Genomic DNA, 16272 nt, shown 5'->3' on the forward strand with positions numbered 1-16272 from the left:
TATGCGTGCGTATCAAAGTGTCTTGCGCCTTCAGATACCAAAAAAGTTTACGATTACACTGCACGGCGCCCCGCCACGGTGGTCTAGTGGTTATGGAGCTCGACTGCTCGAGAGCTCGACGCGAAGGTCGCGGGATAGAATCCCGGCCGCAGCGGCTGCATTTTCAATGGGGGCGAAAATGTTTGAAGCCCGTGTACTTAGATTTAGGTGCACGTTGAAGAACCCCAGGTGGTCGAAATTACCGGAGCCCTCCACTACAGCGTCCTTCCTAATTATATCTTGGTTTTGGGACGTTAAACCCCAGATATTATTATTACACTGCACGGCTTCTACAATTCAGTGCAAACACATGTTAAACTCTAATGCAATCAAAATACAATGTTATAATATCCCACGTCTTTGCGAGGCAGCGTTATTCTTTCCCAGGATTTTAATTTTATGTGACCAGATCCTTCACTGCTTCAGCGTTTTACATTGCTTTTTTTTTTCTCATTTATCATCGTGTTCAATTCCTTTAGTTGTTTTAACATTGGCGTGACAACTCGCTCAATGTATTGCACCAAGAAAAGTAAATATATAAGGGTAGCAATGTAAGCGAACGTTTCGACGGCTGCGCAGTTCGTGCCAACGAAGTACACGATCTTCATGGAGAACGTTGTATTATGTAGCTTACATCTATAGTTTCCCGTGCGTGCGTTTCCTGTACGTATAAAACATTGGCTCACTTCTTCGACGGCTTCTCGCGACGGTAGAAGTGGTCGAAGTTGTTGGCGATGTGCCTCGTTTCGTTGGCTTGGTCCAAACTCCACATGTCGCCGAGCCGCAACGGCTGCTTGTATCCGCGGAATATCATCCTGCAATCGCAATTACACGCAAACTGTAATACTAGTCACTTAACCACTCTATAATGAGCGTTTGATTGCAGCCTTCAATGCTCCTTAAATTCAGGTGTACAATCTTATTGGAAACACACGCCAGATAAAAGTGACAATACTGATTCCATCCAACCACCTAATGAACTTTTTGGAGTCACAAGGATACAATTGTTTCTCACTTACCCGTTGAACCACCAGAAGAAAATCGCCGATATGAAAGACGCCTTTGTTTCGGGCGATGCATTCTGTAATATTAGAGAGGAGAAAAGGTTAACCAATCATCATTTTACTTTAATTTCGAAGACAGCTTAGGTGAAATCAGGATACCTTACTATTGTTGCACACTAAGCACGTTGTTTCTGAAGTTGTTCGGATTAAATGCGCTCTTTCATTAGAGATACGAGGTAAATAGGGTGAGTTGGAGTCGTTTACTGGAAGGTAGATGGTATATGTACATGCGAGATTGCGGCGGAAACCGCATGCAGGGTGATGTAAACGAAATATCAATGCTCACACCAATTAGTCCTCGTTCTCAACACTTATTAATCGTTTAGTTAAAAAGTTTAAAGGAGCGAACCTCCTTTTGCCATTGACAATAGTTAAAATTTTGATGTGTATGGTCAAGACATTCCGTTCTAATTCCTTGTTCAGTACGTTACGTGACGATTCTATACGAACGAGTTGGTGATAGGCACGTGTACAGCTGTGTTTCGAAAAAACTGCGCTAAGCATGGCGCTAACGCCGAACTTATCACGGCATCATGTCGCGTACTACCGTCAAGCCAAAGCTCCATTTTATTGGGAAGTTCAAGCGTGCCTTGTACACAAGTATGCGAATGGGCGTTACTGGAATACAGTGTTGCCGTATAACCGCACTTCGTATAACCGCACTGTTGTATGTATTCCGATGGCGTTTTAATAGCGCAGCTCTCCTTTAGTCGCCCTTTCGCCGTTGTCGTTTCGCAGTTCCAGCAGCTTTCACTGCATGGAACTGACTTTCTTTTGTCTTTTTTTGCCGGAAAAACATTTATTTTAGAAGGCGCCGTATCCCCGATTACATCGCTTTCAAACATTTAAACAAGTTGGCAGGTAAAATGGCAGCGAAACTGCAATAATAGTTTAAAGACGAAAAATTCGTGAACACAGAATGTCGCTGCAGCCGCCGTTTCGGCAAGTGGACTTGTCTACTTCAAGGCTGCATCCTTGAAGAAGACAAGTCCTCCACTTGCCGAAACGTCGGCTCCAGTGGCACTCCGTGCTCACGAATTTGTCATATCTTCATGCTTCCATCTTCTCAATAACTTCTGCCTTTTTTGCAAATATAGCTCTGTCATGGCCTCCGAGATTCGGCGCGCCGACAGGTTTGAAAACGCGCCAAACATTAAGTTTACTTAAAGGTGTCTGCGTCTCTCGTTCTCATGAGTGTCTGTTTCTTCCCAAAAGATTAAGCTTAGGGAAAAACTAAAGCTCTCCGTAATTAGATCATGGGAACACAGAAGGAGAAATCGTCGAACTGTCCCGCTCACCGCTTTCTGCCTAAGCCTCGGTGACTTGTCGGCGAAGCAGCTCATCACGAACTGGCATGTCACGACGGGAAAGTAGACGACCGTCACTACGAAGTCAAACTCGAGATTCCGCATCTTGTGCTCACTGTCGAGGTTCTCCTGCTCATCACAAAAAAAGCAAAAAAAGAAACAGAAGAAGAATGCAACGTGATAACATGCAGTAAACAGGCTCTTCAAGCACAACTGTCCTGAGATTCAAACCTGTAGCGCTCCCACGTAAACCTAAATTCACTCTAAGAAAAAAAAAACAGTCCTTTTACTGTTTTTTGTGCGTCCTGTGTTGCCACATACATAACTTTCTTTAAAAAGACACGGGAACACTGTTTGGATATCGTTATACTATCTTCGGAGAGTCATTGGACGCACGTATCTCCAAAAGAGAGTTAAAAGAGAGTTATATACGTGGCAAATCAGGAGTCACATATAAAGAGTCAAAGGAGTCTTTTTTTTTTAGTGTACCCATGCTGTACGATACGCTTGCGTAACGTTTCCAAATACGTATACGGTTCGTGTTCAGTTCACTCAGTAACGTTCAAATATTGTTCCACATCGGGAACCGTTACAACCTCTTCGCCTTCAGTTACGTCTATGACGGAAACGCTTCGATAAGAAACTGAGGGATACGCGCCTCTGGTTCCGGCACTTATTACGTCTAACGCCCCTTTCGGCTCATAATGTGTACTCGGTTACAACCTCACAGTAAGTACAAGATCCGCCTTCAAAACCGAGGCGCCCTTGTCAATCGCCTATGTAAGAGAGTCGGGCAAGCTGGTTTTCTTTTGAACCGTAAGTACTTTTAATGTGCTAGTGAAAATGCCACGCACGTCCAAAGCTAAAGGTTCGTAGTTCCTTGCTAAAATGTGGCCTTTGGCTATAATAATATCTGGGGTTTAACGTCTCAAAAGACCTTTGGCTAAGCAGTTATGGCAGGATCGTTGATGAAATTGGTCAGGACGTTTAAGTTTTCGACGTAAAACCAGCAACATGAACTTGTGTGTTTATGGGAACAACAAGTATATGAAACACTCGAAAAGTGCTTGACGTCGTGGAAGTGAGCAAATGTGATTGAATGGAACGTCTATGCAAATTCTTTCTGGGTGGGATGGTGACGGCTGGGGGGGGGGGGGGGGGGGGGGGGGGGGAGCTTATAGTTTTTCTGAGGCTGTAACCGACTACAGGTGTTAATTTTCCTTCGCTACCCTGCACCTCCCCATGTTGTCATTTCGTTCTTAACGCTGGCATTTACTCTGCTTGTCGATGCCATCCGTGGCCACGTCTTCGCATTTGCAAGACGACAGTGCGTCGCAAAAACATCGCGGTTTACGAGACAACGTGGGAAAATACGTTCGCTTTGTCTGACTACTTTGCCTTGCACCTTTATGAGGATTTAGACGTTACGAATTCGCGACAGACTGCAAGATGGCGCGAAGCTTTAATAATAATTTGACGAGTTTTACGTGCCAGAACCAGGATATTATTATGAGGCACGCCGTAGCGGAGAGCTTCGGAAATTTTTTGCACGTGGTGTTCTTTTAACGTGCACCGACATCGCACACTACCTGGGCTGTACCATTTCGCCTCCATCGAAATGCGACCGCCGCAGTCGGGATCGAACCCGCGACATTCGGGTCAGCAGTCTAGCACCTTAACCACTGTAAACTGCGGCGGACTGGCGCGAAATTTTGTTATCCACACCCAGGGGAGAGGGAAAAGAATGACACTGCTTCAGAAAGATAATAAGAAAGGAGGCAAGTGGAGGCAGAGAGGACGGGGTAGCTTTAGGCTCGTTTGCCCTGTCGGACACTATACTCCGTTTCACGCATCAGGTGCAACATTGTGGAAGCTATTCAAGAAGTTCGGTCAGCAAAATGTTGAAGTCCACGCGACTCTAGCTTGGATTACGTAATTGCAAACGTAGCCTCCGTGATTGGCTCCGGCTGTGCGCTAGCGGAACTAATCGCGGAGGCTACAATACAAAAATGAAAAGACGCTAAGCGATCCAGAGCAACCTCTTTATAATCGTATAAATGACTAGGTTTATTTCTGACGCAGAAAGCATCTTCAATTATTACTCAGTCTAAAAACAAAAGCAACATTACGGGCGGTAAAATCATTGAACTATGTCTTGGTACGAGCGCATCTACTGAAAGAAGTCGAGCTAGCTTGACCTGATGTATGAATCGGAGTATGCGCTGCCTGCAGCGATTGCACCGCTGGAAAGACAGGTTCGGTGCTCCTGGCTCGTCACGTGTCGACCACGCGCTCGTGACGTCTGTAGTGGCTGGATAGACTACGGAATCCTCGCGTCTCACTTGCCAGCTGCCATTCGTGGTAAAAAACATAGAAAAATAACAAAAAAACAAATAAAACAAACGCCGAAGCACGAACACCGTACCTGACCGAAGACTCTGATCATGATCGACCTGTAGCGAAGAACAGCGCCCACGGACATCAGCAGCCAGAAGAGGCACAGTGGGGCCGACGTGTAGAAGCCGGCGCGTCGACCTCCGATGATCAAGGAAACGGTCAGACCCTGGAAAGTGATATGTAGCGTGTTCGATACACAAAGTCGATACATTGATATGACCGCAAGCCATTCAGTGGGGGTAACATTGCCTGCACCCACCAGTGCGGGAGCCGGATGATCAAATAGACAAATACGAACGCTTACTTAAGCGGCAAGTAGTTGGATAAGCACGTACTGAAGAAGAGCATATTACGCTGTTTGCTGTCATTGTAAACAAGGCTGCCGTGCAGGAGCCGAAACGTCTTTTTAAAATTTTGTGCCTTTTACCTTGGTCGGCGTTTTCCTTTTATTTCACTATCTCCTTTGCTTTGTTGCCGAAATTATTGTACTCTTCATCAATTCTCTGTCCACGACTTTTGGATAACGATATTTCTGCACTTTAGCAGCATGTTCCTTTTCAGCTGTGTTCCTGAGGCTCACGTCGTATGACGCAACCTACACACATAGAGCACACAAGTGACAAACCATCGATTATTTCCGCTGTCAGTGACAGCTATACTTCGAATAATTGTTTTTTTTTCTTCCCTCATCGCGTATGACCATTGCCCACCATGTTTGTTTTAACTTTCTATTGTGACGTATATTAAAAGCAACGCAATTATCATTAAGAGACTAATGAAGTATAGCGGGCTAAAAAAAGGCGTCATTTTCGTGCTTTTATTTGCTCCGATTTGAAAGCGATTTCTTACATGGCGTTTTATTTGTGTAATAAACCTATGTTGCTAGCTCCCCCAGTATAATAACCTTCAACAGAAGGCCTCAGGGCTGTAGCGAAGTAAAAAATTACAAGTTTTGTTACAGTCTTCGTCCCGGTATACATGGTAATAATAGCAGTGTTCTGCTCAAATTCACGTACAACAATTGTATATTATCGCCAATACTACTGATCTACTGTAAGTATTTACTTATGAAATACGTGAAAAGCATACGACGTGTTCAAAATTCAAAATGCTCATATTGTCGCTGCAAATGGTATCCACACATTGTTTACCTCATGCCGTTTTATTTTCTAGTTTTTCAAATTGCGTGATTTCGAAGTAACCTCGCAGGGTGCAAGATCGAAGCTACTTGCAAGTGCAAGTATATCATATTATGTTGTGTTGTTGTATCATATTAAGAACACGCACACTCGCCAACTAAAATAAAACACAAAAAATAATTGAACGAGCCTGCGCGTGAGGTGCGACGGCCTGCAAATGAAGCACCAAGAAACGAAAACAAAGAGACGCTAAGCGATCCAGAACAATGTATTTGAATGCGTTGCTGGGCGAGTTGGTGCATTGTCTGAAAATTGCGCTCTGCTTTTATTTTCAAACAATTTATTGATAGTTTCCACGTGACTTAATGTACGCGAAACGTGGCGCCAACAAGGCGGCTTAGATTACATCGAGGCAGTATAGTCACGCGGCGATTAACCTACTTCGATGTGATAACGATGTCACCGGAACGTTATTGGGCTTCTGTGCATGAATAACGAAGGAACCAGCATTGTGATGTACTCATAACACTGACGTGACGTCACAAAGCTCATGGCCCACCATGTTGGTGCTCCAACGTGCCTGCTTCAGTGACGTCATTGCAAGCCGTCTATTGGCAACCGTATAACACGGTTTGTTCATTTTTAAGGCACGAAATATCATTTATTGCTCAGCCTATCAAAAAAAAAAGTCACGTTACGGGCGGTAAAATAACTGAACTATATCTTGGTGCGGGCGAATCCGCTGTAAAAAATCTGGCTAGACTTCACAGCGTTGCACCTGATGTACGAATTGAAGTGACAGAATGAAATTAGCAATTGATTGAAAAAGATGGTTGATCCCTCTGTCATAGGAATCGGTATAACACGAAAGTGAAACGTGTCGTCAAAGAAGCAGTTGATTGCTTCAGTGCATTGGTATAACAGAGCTTTTAGGGGCGAAGCTTCTTAAGGCGGCACCCGTTCGTCCCTCGTAGTCGTAGTCGTAGTGCGTAACCAGTCTAACGCTTTGACCTCCAAGGTGGTGCCGGTGGGAGATTTTTCCTGTGCGTTGTTGAACAATAAAAAATTCGCAGCGTTAGCTAAAAGCCGACTTCTTCTGTCTCTCATTCCCATTAGCAGCCATTCTTTACCTCCAAGGTAGTGCCTGGTGAGATTTCTCCTGTGCGTGATTAAACAATAAAAATTTTGTTCAAAACGCCGTTGATTGATGAAATAAACCAACGAAAGACGCCAGATGTTTTGTAAAAGCAAAACGAAAGAACGCCAGATGTTTCTAAAGCAAAACGAATACGCCAGCTGCTTAACGAAAGATGCCAGATGTTTTCTAAAGCAATGGTTTTCTAAACAACGAAAATTCACAGCGTACATGTAAAATTAAAGTGAGCTAGCTGCAAGTCGTCATAACTCATCGAACCTTTAGTATAAACGCGCCCGATCTCACGTCGGTGATGATGTACTGGGCAGAATTCACGGAAGATTCACGGTTTACCGATGAACCTCCGCAGCTTCCCCAACTCATCATCATTCACTCCGTGGATATGCTGTGATTTTTAATCTCTATTGTTGTTTGGCAGATGTAGCACCGCCTGATGTGGACGCACTCACGTTGACGCCTAGTGGCACATGGCACATCTCCGTACCGACGACAAACGCCCATGATCATGATTTAACCCTTGCGGTAGCTGAATAAGTTCTTAACATGCACGTGGACACCACATATGGTGAATCCCGCGCAAATATGGCATCTACAAGCACATAATGGACACTGTTACTCGATATGCATTCCTCCAAAGCATCGTGAGACGCGAAGAGAAACGCTACGCGCGTTGTGTCTTCCCTCTAGCCAGGCAGTTAATTCTCACAGGGCGAGCGGGGAACGCGGTGCGACAGCGTCGGAGAGCTATTTTTCGATATGGATGGACGCTATGAGCGAGACTAGGGCTGAAGCCACCACCTTGCGTTGTATTAAACCAAATTACACTTCTATTGGAAACGCGCCGAATGGGACGGTCGCAGCAACGGCGCGTTTTTTTTTTTTTCTCATATTGTTTTTCGAGCCTGGTGGCATACATGTCACCACCTCCTTATAAAGGGGACGCTCATGGCATCAGAGAGAGAGAGAGATATACTTTATTTACAATAAAAAAAAAATTCTTTTGGGGGGAACCCTAGTCGAGGGCCCCACTGGCCTTGGCCGCCCGTTCAACCTGGTCGATCAGCGCTTGCTGATCGGCCAGGTCTGAGCTGGACAGTCGCGCCTCCCACTGCTCCAACGTGTGTGTTGGTATCGTGCCTGTGTGTGTCAGGTGTGGGGGGTGTTTAGAGCAGCCCCAGGTAATGTGGTAGAGTGTAGGGCTTCCTCCGCACCAGGGGCAGGAACTTCGATAGCACGTAGGGAACATGGCGTGTAATCTCTTTAAGTGGGGATAAACCCCAGTTTGAATTTTTTTTTTCTCCAATTTATTGCCTCCTTTCCTGTTAGGCGTTTGTCGGGAGGGGCGTATACTTGTCGGGTAAAACGCTGATGGGCAAGCAGGTCTTTTGCGATTGTGGGGTTGTAGGTGTCAGAAGGCGCGGGGGTTCGCAAATCTGCTGAGGGGGCCAGAGCCTGTGCTCGGAAAGTTAATGCACGAGCCGCGGCATCCGCCCTCTCATTTCCCTCCAACCCTGCGTGAGCCGGGCACCAGAAGATTGTATGGTCGTTATTGACGCGATGCTTTATTAAACCACGGCATCCACTGGGAATTCTGCCTCGTAATAAGAGACGACAGGCTGCCTGAGAGTCCGTGACGATGGTGCTGTCATGTCCTTTACGTTCAGCGGTATGTATGGCCAGCGCGATGGCCCTGGTTTCCGCCTCCGCCACTGAGGAGTCTCTGAACGAGAGCGCATTTACTATTTCAGCATGTTTGTCAATCACCACCGCGACAAAGTTTTGATGGTCATGACGTTTCTTTAGAGGAAGTGGTTGCCTGTAGGAAGCGACGTCCACATAGTAGACGTCTTCCCTGTTCAGGCGGCGCAGGAGTGCGCGGAGCCACGCTGTGCGAGCCCTACGTCTCCCCTTATGGCGCTCTGGGTGCATGTTCCTCGGCAATGGGGCCACGTATAAGTGGTCCCTGTCCGATGGATCAAGCTCCTCGAGCTCCTTGCCCACATGCTGCGGGTAGGGTGGAATTCCAACCCTCTTTAATATGTCTCTGCCCGCTACGGTCTGGCTGAGTCTCTCTCGTTGTGTTATCATAGTCGCCGCAGCGAGTTCACTGTAAGTATTGTGGATGCCTAGCGCCAGTAATTTCTCTGTTGATGTGCTTTGGGGAAGACTGAGTGCCGTTTTGTAAGCTGTTCTAATTATTGAATCCACCTGTGATTCTTCAGTTTTGTTTAATGAATAATAAGGAAGGCTATAGGTGACTCTGCTAATTATTAAGGCTTGCACCAGCGTGATGGTGTCTGTCTCTTTCATTCCTTGTTTATGATAGGTAATTCGACGAATCATTTTCGCTACATTGTTGGTAGTGGTTCGTAGAGCCCGTATCGTATGGGTGGCCCGCCCATTCTGCTGTAACCAGAAGCCCAGTATCCTAAGTTTGGGTACCTCCTGTATGCGGTGACCGTCAACGAAAAGCTCCACGAGTTCTTGTGTTTTTTTGTTGCCACTGCGTGGTGGCAGTATACGAATGAATTCGGACTTTTCGGGTGCGCATTGCAGACCACTTTGCCGAGCGAAGGTAGACACAGCGTCAGCGGCCTGTTGCAGTGTCCATTCTTTGTTTCCGAGCGATCCTTTAGAGGTCCATAGCGTAATATCGTCTGCATATACGGTGTAGCCGAGGTCTGGTATTTGATCTAGGCGTCTGCAGAGATCTAACATTGCTAAGTTGAAAAGTAAAGGGGATAGTATTGCGCCTTGAGGGGTTCCTTTACTGGGCATCTCAAAATTTTCTGATCGAATGCTACCTAGGCCTATTGTTGCGGTCCTTCCTGTGAGGAAGTTGTAGATGTAGGTGAAGACTCGTTTACCACAATTGATATCCTCCAGACCTCGCAATATGGCCTCGTGAGACACATTGTCAAATGCGCCTTTCAGATCTAACGCCAGAATTAGATTTTCATTTCCGGGTGCTACGTTGTTAAGTACTTCGTCCCTCAGCAACAAAAAGGCATCTTGAGTGGATAGACCTTCTCGAAAACCTATCATTGTGCGGGGGAAAAGGTTGTGTTTTTCTATGTAGGTTTGTAGTCTGCGTTGGATGACTCGTTCGAACAATTTGCCCAGACAGGACGTCAGAGCTATAGGGCGAAGGCTGCTTAGTGACGGGATTTTACCTGGTTTGGGGATTAGGATGATGTGTGCTTCTTTCCATTCTTTGGGCATTTCTCCCGTTTCCCAATATTGAGAGTTAAACATCTCCGTCAGACCGTCAAGAGTAGAGCCATCTAAGTTTCGCAGTATACTATTGGTTATTTTGTCTGGGCCTGGAGCTGTGTTTTTTCGCGCCGATCTAGCTGCGGCGAATACTTCAGCCTTTGTGATTGGGGCATCTAGTTCATGGTTTGGTTGACCCTGATAGTTCCTAGGACTTGTGCACTGGCGGAGACCAGGGGTCGTACTAGCGTATGTGTCCTTAAGTGTCTGAATGAGTTCTTGTTCTGAGCCTTCAAATGAATCTATTATCTTCCTTACCCGGTGCTCATTTTCCGTCTTGGTTTGTTCTGGGTTAAGAATACTTCTTAGTATCGTCCATGTTTTTGAGGTGCTTTATGTATTCCGCAAAGAACTGCAAAACTGAACCCAGTTATCTTGCTCCAGCTTTCTTGCATATTCGTTAGACTCCTGTGCTAGGGCTGAGAGCCGCTGCTGCAACTTTTTGTTTAACTTCTGGCGTTTCCAGCGTTTTGCTAATTTTCGCCTATCGTCCCATAACCTTAATAGGTGGCGATCTACCACAGGGTATTCCATTGTGCGAGTAATTTCTTTAGAGGTGCTTTTATGAGCCTCTTTAATCTGTGCTACCCATTCTGTTATGCTTGTGGGTGCGTCATTTGAGTTGAGGGATCGTTGATGTTTACGGAATTTATCCCAATCTGTTAAGATTATTTTGCCCAATGCCTTGCGGATTTTCGGTGAGTTTAAGGCTGTGCAGATGATGTCGTGATCACTGCCCAGATTTTCACCAAGGTTTGTCCAAGTTGCATGTTGTGCATTGCTGGTTAGAGAGAGGTCAGGAGCCGTGTCTCTGCTGACACTATTGCCAGTTCGTGTAGGGGTATCTGGATGGTTTAAGATAGAAAGGTTTAGGTCTTCTATCGTGCGTTCAACCAGTTTTCCTTTGGGGGAGTCAGTGGCATAACCCCACGAAATTGCGGGCGCATTGAAGTCGCCCACCACCACAAGTGTATCCCTGGCGCCCGCCACACGTTTGGCTGCCGTTAAAATTGCTGGAATGTCAGAGCCTTTGCTCTTTGGCGAACTATATATATTAAGGATCCAAGTTCTGGTTTTCGCTTTTTTGTTCGGTAGGACGCCAATTAGAAGAAAATTAGTGTCGAGTTCTGGTACGCCTATAGATTTTTGAATCGCCGTGACCTGCCTGTGCACCAGCGTCTGTACTTTGGTGTTTTGGGGCTCCCCCAAGACGTAATAATTGCGTAGTTTAGCGGGTTGTGTACCCACCTCTTGTAAGCAAATTACGTCTGGAGGGGTTATAGAGTTTTGAATGAAGTTGTGGAGTGCTGCCGCTTTGTTTCGAAACGAGCGGCAGTTCCATTGCCAAATGTCAATGTTTTGGGCCGGTGTATTTTGCTTGCTAAGGAATGTCCTGCTAGCCATGTTTCCTACAAGTGATTTATTTCTTTAACTCTGCTGGCAGATCGGTGCCAGAGGTTTGCGATTCATCATTGTCTATACGGCTAGCTTTTGCGCCTTTCAGTTTTAGCGTGGTTCCGGTTCTTTTGTTGAGTTGTCGCTGCATGGAGCCCAAAGCTTCCTCGGTGTAGCACCTCTGAGTTTCTAGTTCGCTGCGTAGTTTTTCCTGTCGTTCATTGAATTGTTCGGCGAAATGGCGGAAATGTTCTAAGAAAATGTCTTTAATATCGTTCGCGGTCAGGTTATTTCCTATGGATGGGTTGTCGAGCGTTGGTATTGCCACTTCCATAGCTTCTGCAGCAACTTGCTTTTGTTGCTGGGTTAAGAGCGGTGCAGTTTTAGATGGTTCAAGATGTTCTAATTGATTGATTTTGTTAGTTAGTTTGAGTTCTAGTTCCCTTATTCTGCGAAGGGAGTCCTGTCGTTCGGTCTGCAGTTGTTTTTGAAGTTTCTGAAGTTCCTTTTTTAACGAATTGTTCTCCTGTTCAAGCTGTGATAGATTTTTGTGTTTCGGAGCAGCGGAAGAAGCGATATCTGCCCACCTCAGCTCATGACTGGACGGAGGGTTCTGGTGATCAGCCGTCTTCCTAGAGGCTTTCTTGGTTTTCTTTTTCTTCATTTTCTTAGCTGTCGGTGCTGAACTGGTTGAGGAGGTGTCGTCTTCGGTAGTGGTGAATTCGTTGCCTGCCGACTGGGAGCGAGATAGAGAGCGGGGCTGACGCTTTGTGGCCTCAAGTTCATTTCCAGATGAGTCAAAGTCCTTATCAGAGCTGAACCATTTCCGTCGTCCGGCGGTACCTGTGTGTTTTTGCGCAGATCGCGGCACGTGTCGTCGAATTGGCTTGAGCTTCTTTTTGCAGTGAGTGTCGCCAGTTAGGTGTGCCTCCCCGCACAAGGCGCACTGTAACTCACAGGTGTGGTCTTGTTCCGGGTTTTCTGTCCCACATCTTTCGCACGCAGGGTTCTCTGGATGAGGGCAAACGTCGGAGCGGTGACCTAGCCTGTTGCAGACTTTGCAGACTTGCTTGGTTGGCTTGTACGGGTAGCATGGTTCTTCGCCTCCGTAGTAGTTCACGTATCGAGGAACGAAGTCTCCATCGAATGTGATAACTGCAGTCTTTGTTTGTCCCAGCATTCTGGCATGCAGAATTTTAACTCCTTGAGTTCGTACTCTGAGATGAGCCAGGAGTTCTTCTGAAGTGGTACCTCTGTCTACTCCATGTATGACGCCTTTGCTGACGCCTTCTGGTGCAGCCACGTAGGCGTTGACCTCGTGCATCTGTCCTTGGAGGTTTATTTTATCCAGCTTTCGTATTGCATCAGCAGCCTGCTCACTTGGCGTGCTAACTATAATAATGTTGGATCCGTGGCGAAGTCTAGTCAAGATGTCTCCATCTTTGCATTTGTGGGGATCTCCACATGCAGCGACTATTGACCGTGCAATATCATGGTTGTTATAGTTGCTAACGAGTAGGCCTTTCTTGGGTCTAATAATTACTTTGATGTCACTCTTAGGTAGTGGCGGCAATTTCCGTCGGATGGGAGGCTTGCCTGAATTTCTAGCGCGAAAGCCTTGCGAAGCTTCTTCCTTATTGCATAAAGGTTTGTTGGCGTTCTTCTCTTGACAGCTGGCTTGGTGCAGGCTGACACTTTCCTTGTTGAGCTGTTTTTTACTGCGTTTCCGCATCACTATGTTCCAGTTGCCGTCGTTGTCTTGCGCCGCTTTGTGCGCAAGCGGCGTCTCGTGGCGTTGAGTCGTAAAATCCACTTGAGTTTCTTGAAAATCCATTGAGGGTTCATCGCTGGCACCAGCGGAGGGAACAAGGTGATTTTCGGGACCACTAGAAGGTCCTGGAAGCGAAGTTGAACTCATTGCTGTCGCCAGAATCGTCGACAACGCCTAGGCTTGACGAGGGCTATGCATTCCCTATGGCGGGACGCATGGCGCGTCTGGCTTGGCGAGGCCGCCGCCGCCGCCGCCGCCGCGTCGATACTTCAAGAAGCCGTTGAGAAGTGGAAAATGCACTCACGGTCTTGGCGATGGTATCGGCGCAATCCTCTCGTCGTGTTCTTTCGAGTGAGATGAGTCACATTGGTCTCTGGTGATGTTTGCGGAAAGAAAGTGAGGTTGTCTGCAGAGCCGAGACGCGCACGTCTTCAGTCACCAAGCGCACGAGCGTTCTCCTCATGGCATCAACCCATCCATCGAAGAGCACTGTGAGAAGAAAGTGTGAAAGATAAAAGGCGCGTTCAGGTACCCTCCGTGATGTGTATGGCGGTGGCTCAGTGGGCTAAACGCCCGCCAGCCATCACCGCGGGCCGAGAGGTCATGGGTTCAACTCCTGTCAGCGGAACATTTAGATGCGAAGTATCTTAAGGCCGAGCTCAATCCGGTGGTGTGCGGCGTGACCACCCTTACTGCGCATGCGCATACCCTCCACTCACCCTCTCCACATTCCCTCTCCACTTTCCCTCTCCCCTTCCCCTCTCCACTTTCCCTCTCCCCTCCCCCTCTTCCCTCCCCCTTTCCACTCTTCCTCTGAAACGCGGGCTAGACACGCCGAAATTCTCTCCTGCGCAACGCCGCGATGAGCTCGAGCGCATGCGCGTCCCCTCCTCTTCTCTCTCCTCTCCTACGCTGCCCCCCTCTCGCCCGCCTGTAGACCGCGTTCCCCGCTCGCCCTGTGAGAATTAACGGCCAGGCTAGATGGAAGATACGACGCGCGTAGCGTCCCTCTTCGCGTTCCACGACGCGAGGTCGGTAGCATGCCCAACGAACGCCAACGGAACGCGATCGTGCAAGTGCTCCGGCTTCGCATCGCCTCATGGTCCCCTTTAGCGGGAGATGGTGTAATTTTTCTTATAGTTTTTTTTTTCTTTGCCATTTGATGGCATTCATTTTGCTGACGTATTTCCGTGACGGAAATACGTGATTAAAATCTTGGTGGATCCCGGCTAAAACACTTTCGTGTTAAGAAAACCGCACTTTCGCTTATCTAGGTTTTGAACATACTAACCTCACCGCTTTCTGATGCTGCAAACATGAGTTGACAGGCAAGTGTGACAACAATCACGGCCTACTTACGAAAGTAACGAGCCGTATTGACGGCGCCGCGTAGTCGACTGGATAAAGCTGAGCGCCCCGACCAAGCCTCGTGAAGCAGTTCGCCAGCTCGCTGAGTGAAGTGGCGATCAGCACCAGAGAGAAAAACTGCATGGAGAAAACAAAAAAGTAAAAAGGTTCAATCTTCAAATCACTTCGTTTTTCTACTGTGGAAACAAACCACAACTGACAGGATCTCAAATAAAGCCTTGGTGTCAATCCCACATAAATGAAGTAAATATTTCCGCTTTTGCTGTCTCTTTGCGTATGTCATAACTTTAATAATAATAATAATAATAATAATAATAATAATAATAATAATAATAATAATAATAATAATAATAATAATAATATAACAATAATCAATCAATCAATCAATCAATGATTTATTTAATGTGCCCAGGAACAACCGTGAGGTCTTTGTGCAGGCGCACGCAAAAAAAAATCAATAAAAAAACAATACAATACAGACAGTCTTCAGAAATAAAAAGAGCAAAAAAAACACGTAGACAAAGAGAAATGAACACAAAAGGGGAGGAGTAAAATAAGACAATATGAGAAATATTGAAGGGGAATAAAAAATTAGATTGCATATATACAACTATGTGGAAAGACTAAGAAGGGAAGACTTTGTGCATTGTGCCATACTATGTCAAAACAGTGCAAAGCTCGGATAAAAACAATGATTGTGGACTATGAAAAACGTCAAGATCAAGAAAGTTAACATTATAAAGACTTTGTATTCTGTGAACGGTAGAGTGTTGGAAGAAGCAGGCGGGTACATGAAACGGTCTGTTCTCTCTGGTTAACTTACGTGGTATTCGAAAATTAACACAATTGAGAAGTACAGGGCAGGATATGATACCGTGGACTAGCTTGTAGAGAAATAAGAGATCAGAACGATTTCGTCGGCAGTGAAGTGATGGCAGTGATAATGATTCAGCAGTAATAATAATAATTCTCGGGGTTTTGCGTTCCAAAACAATTATATGATTATGACACACGCCGCAGTAAAGAGCTCCGGAAATTTCGACGACCTGGGGTTCTTTAACACGCACCTAAATCTGAGTACACGGGCCTCTAGCATTTTGCCTCCATTTAAATCCGGCCGCCGCGGCCGGGATTCGATCCCCCCGACCTTCGGGTCAGCAGTCATATGTCATAACTTCATGATGATGAGAAATCGTTGAACAGGTAACGTCGCCGGAGTGAACGTTTCAACAAGTGGACATGTCTTTGTCGGGGCAGGTATCTCGTCGACAAGTCCTCTTGTCGAAACGTCTGCTCCAGAGAAGTTCCCAGTTAACTATTTCGCATCTGTTCAAGCCTCCATGTTGCCCTGAGTGTCTGTATT

General features: G+C 46.4%; 1 protein-coding gene across 1 annotated transcript in view; it reads right to left on the bottom strand.

Moving 5' to 3' along the window:
• Positions 1-16272, bottom strand: part of LOC119401986 (multidrug resistance-associated protein 1) — an 81750-nt gene that overhangs the window by 53341 nt on the left and 12137 nt on the right. The window contains exons 3-7 of the mRNA XM_037669018.2: positions 14901-15026; positions 4836-4973; positions 2402-2539; positions 1059-1120; positions 726-854 (exon numbers count right to left, since the gene is read on the bottom strand). Coding sequence (XP_037524946.1) covers positions 726-854; positions 1059-1120; positions 2402-2539; positions 4836-4973; positions 14901-15026 — 593 coding nt within the window. The remainder of the gene's footprint in view (positions 1-725; positions 855-1058; positions 1121-2401; positions 2540-4835; positions 4974-14900; positions 15027-16272) is intronic.

This window comes from Rhipicephalus sanguineus, chromosome 8, assembly GCF_013339695.2.
Source record: "Rhipicephalus sanguineus isolate Rsan-2018 chromosome 8, BIME_Rsan_1.4, whole genome shotgun sequence".
Taxonomy (NCBI): domain Eukaryota; kingdom Metazoa; phylum Arthropoda; class Arachnida; order Ixodida; family Ixodidae; genus Rhipicephalus; species Rhipicephalus sanguineus.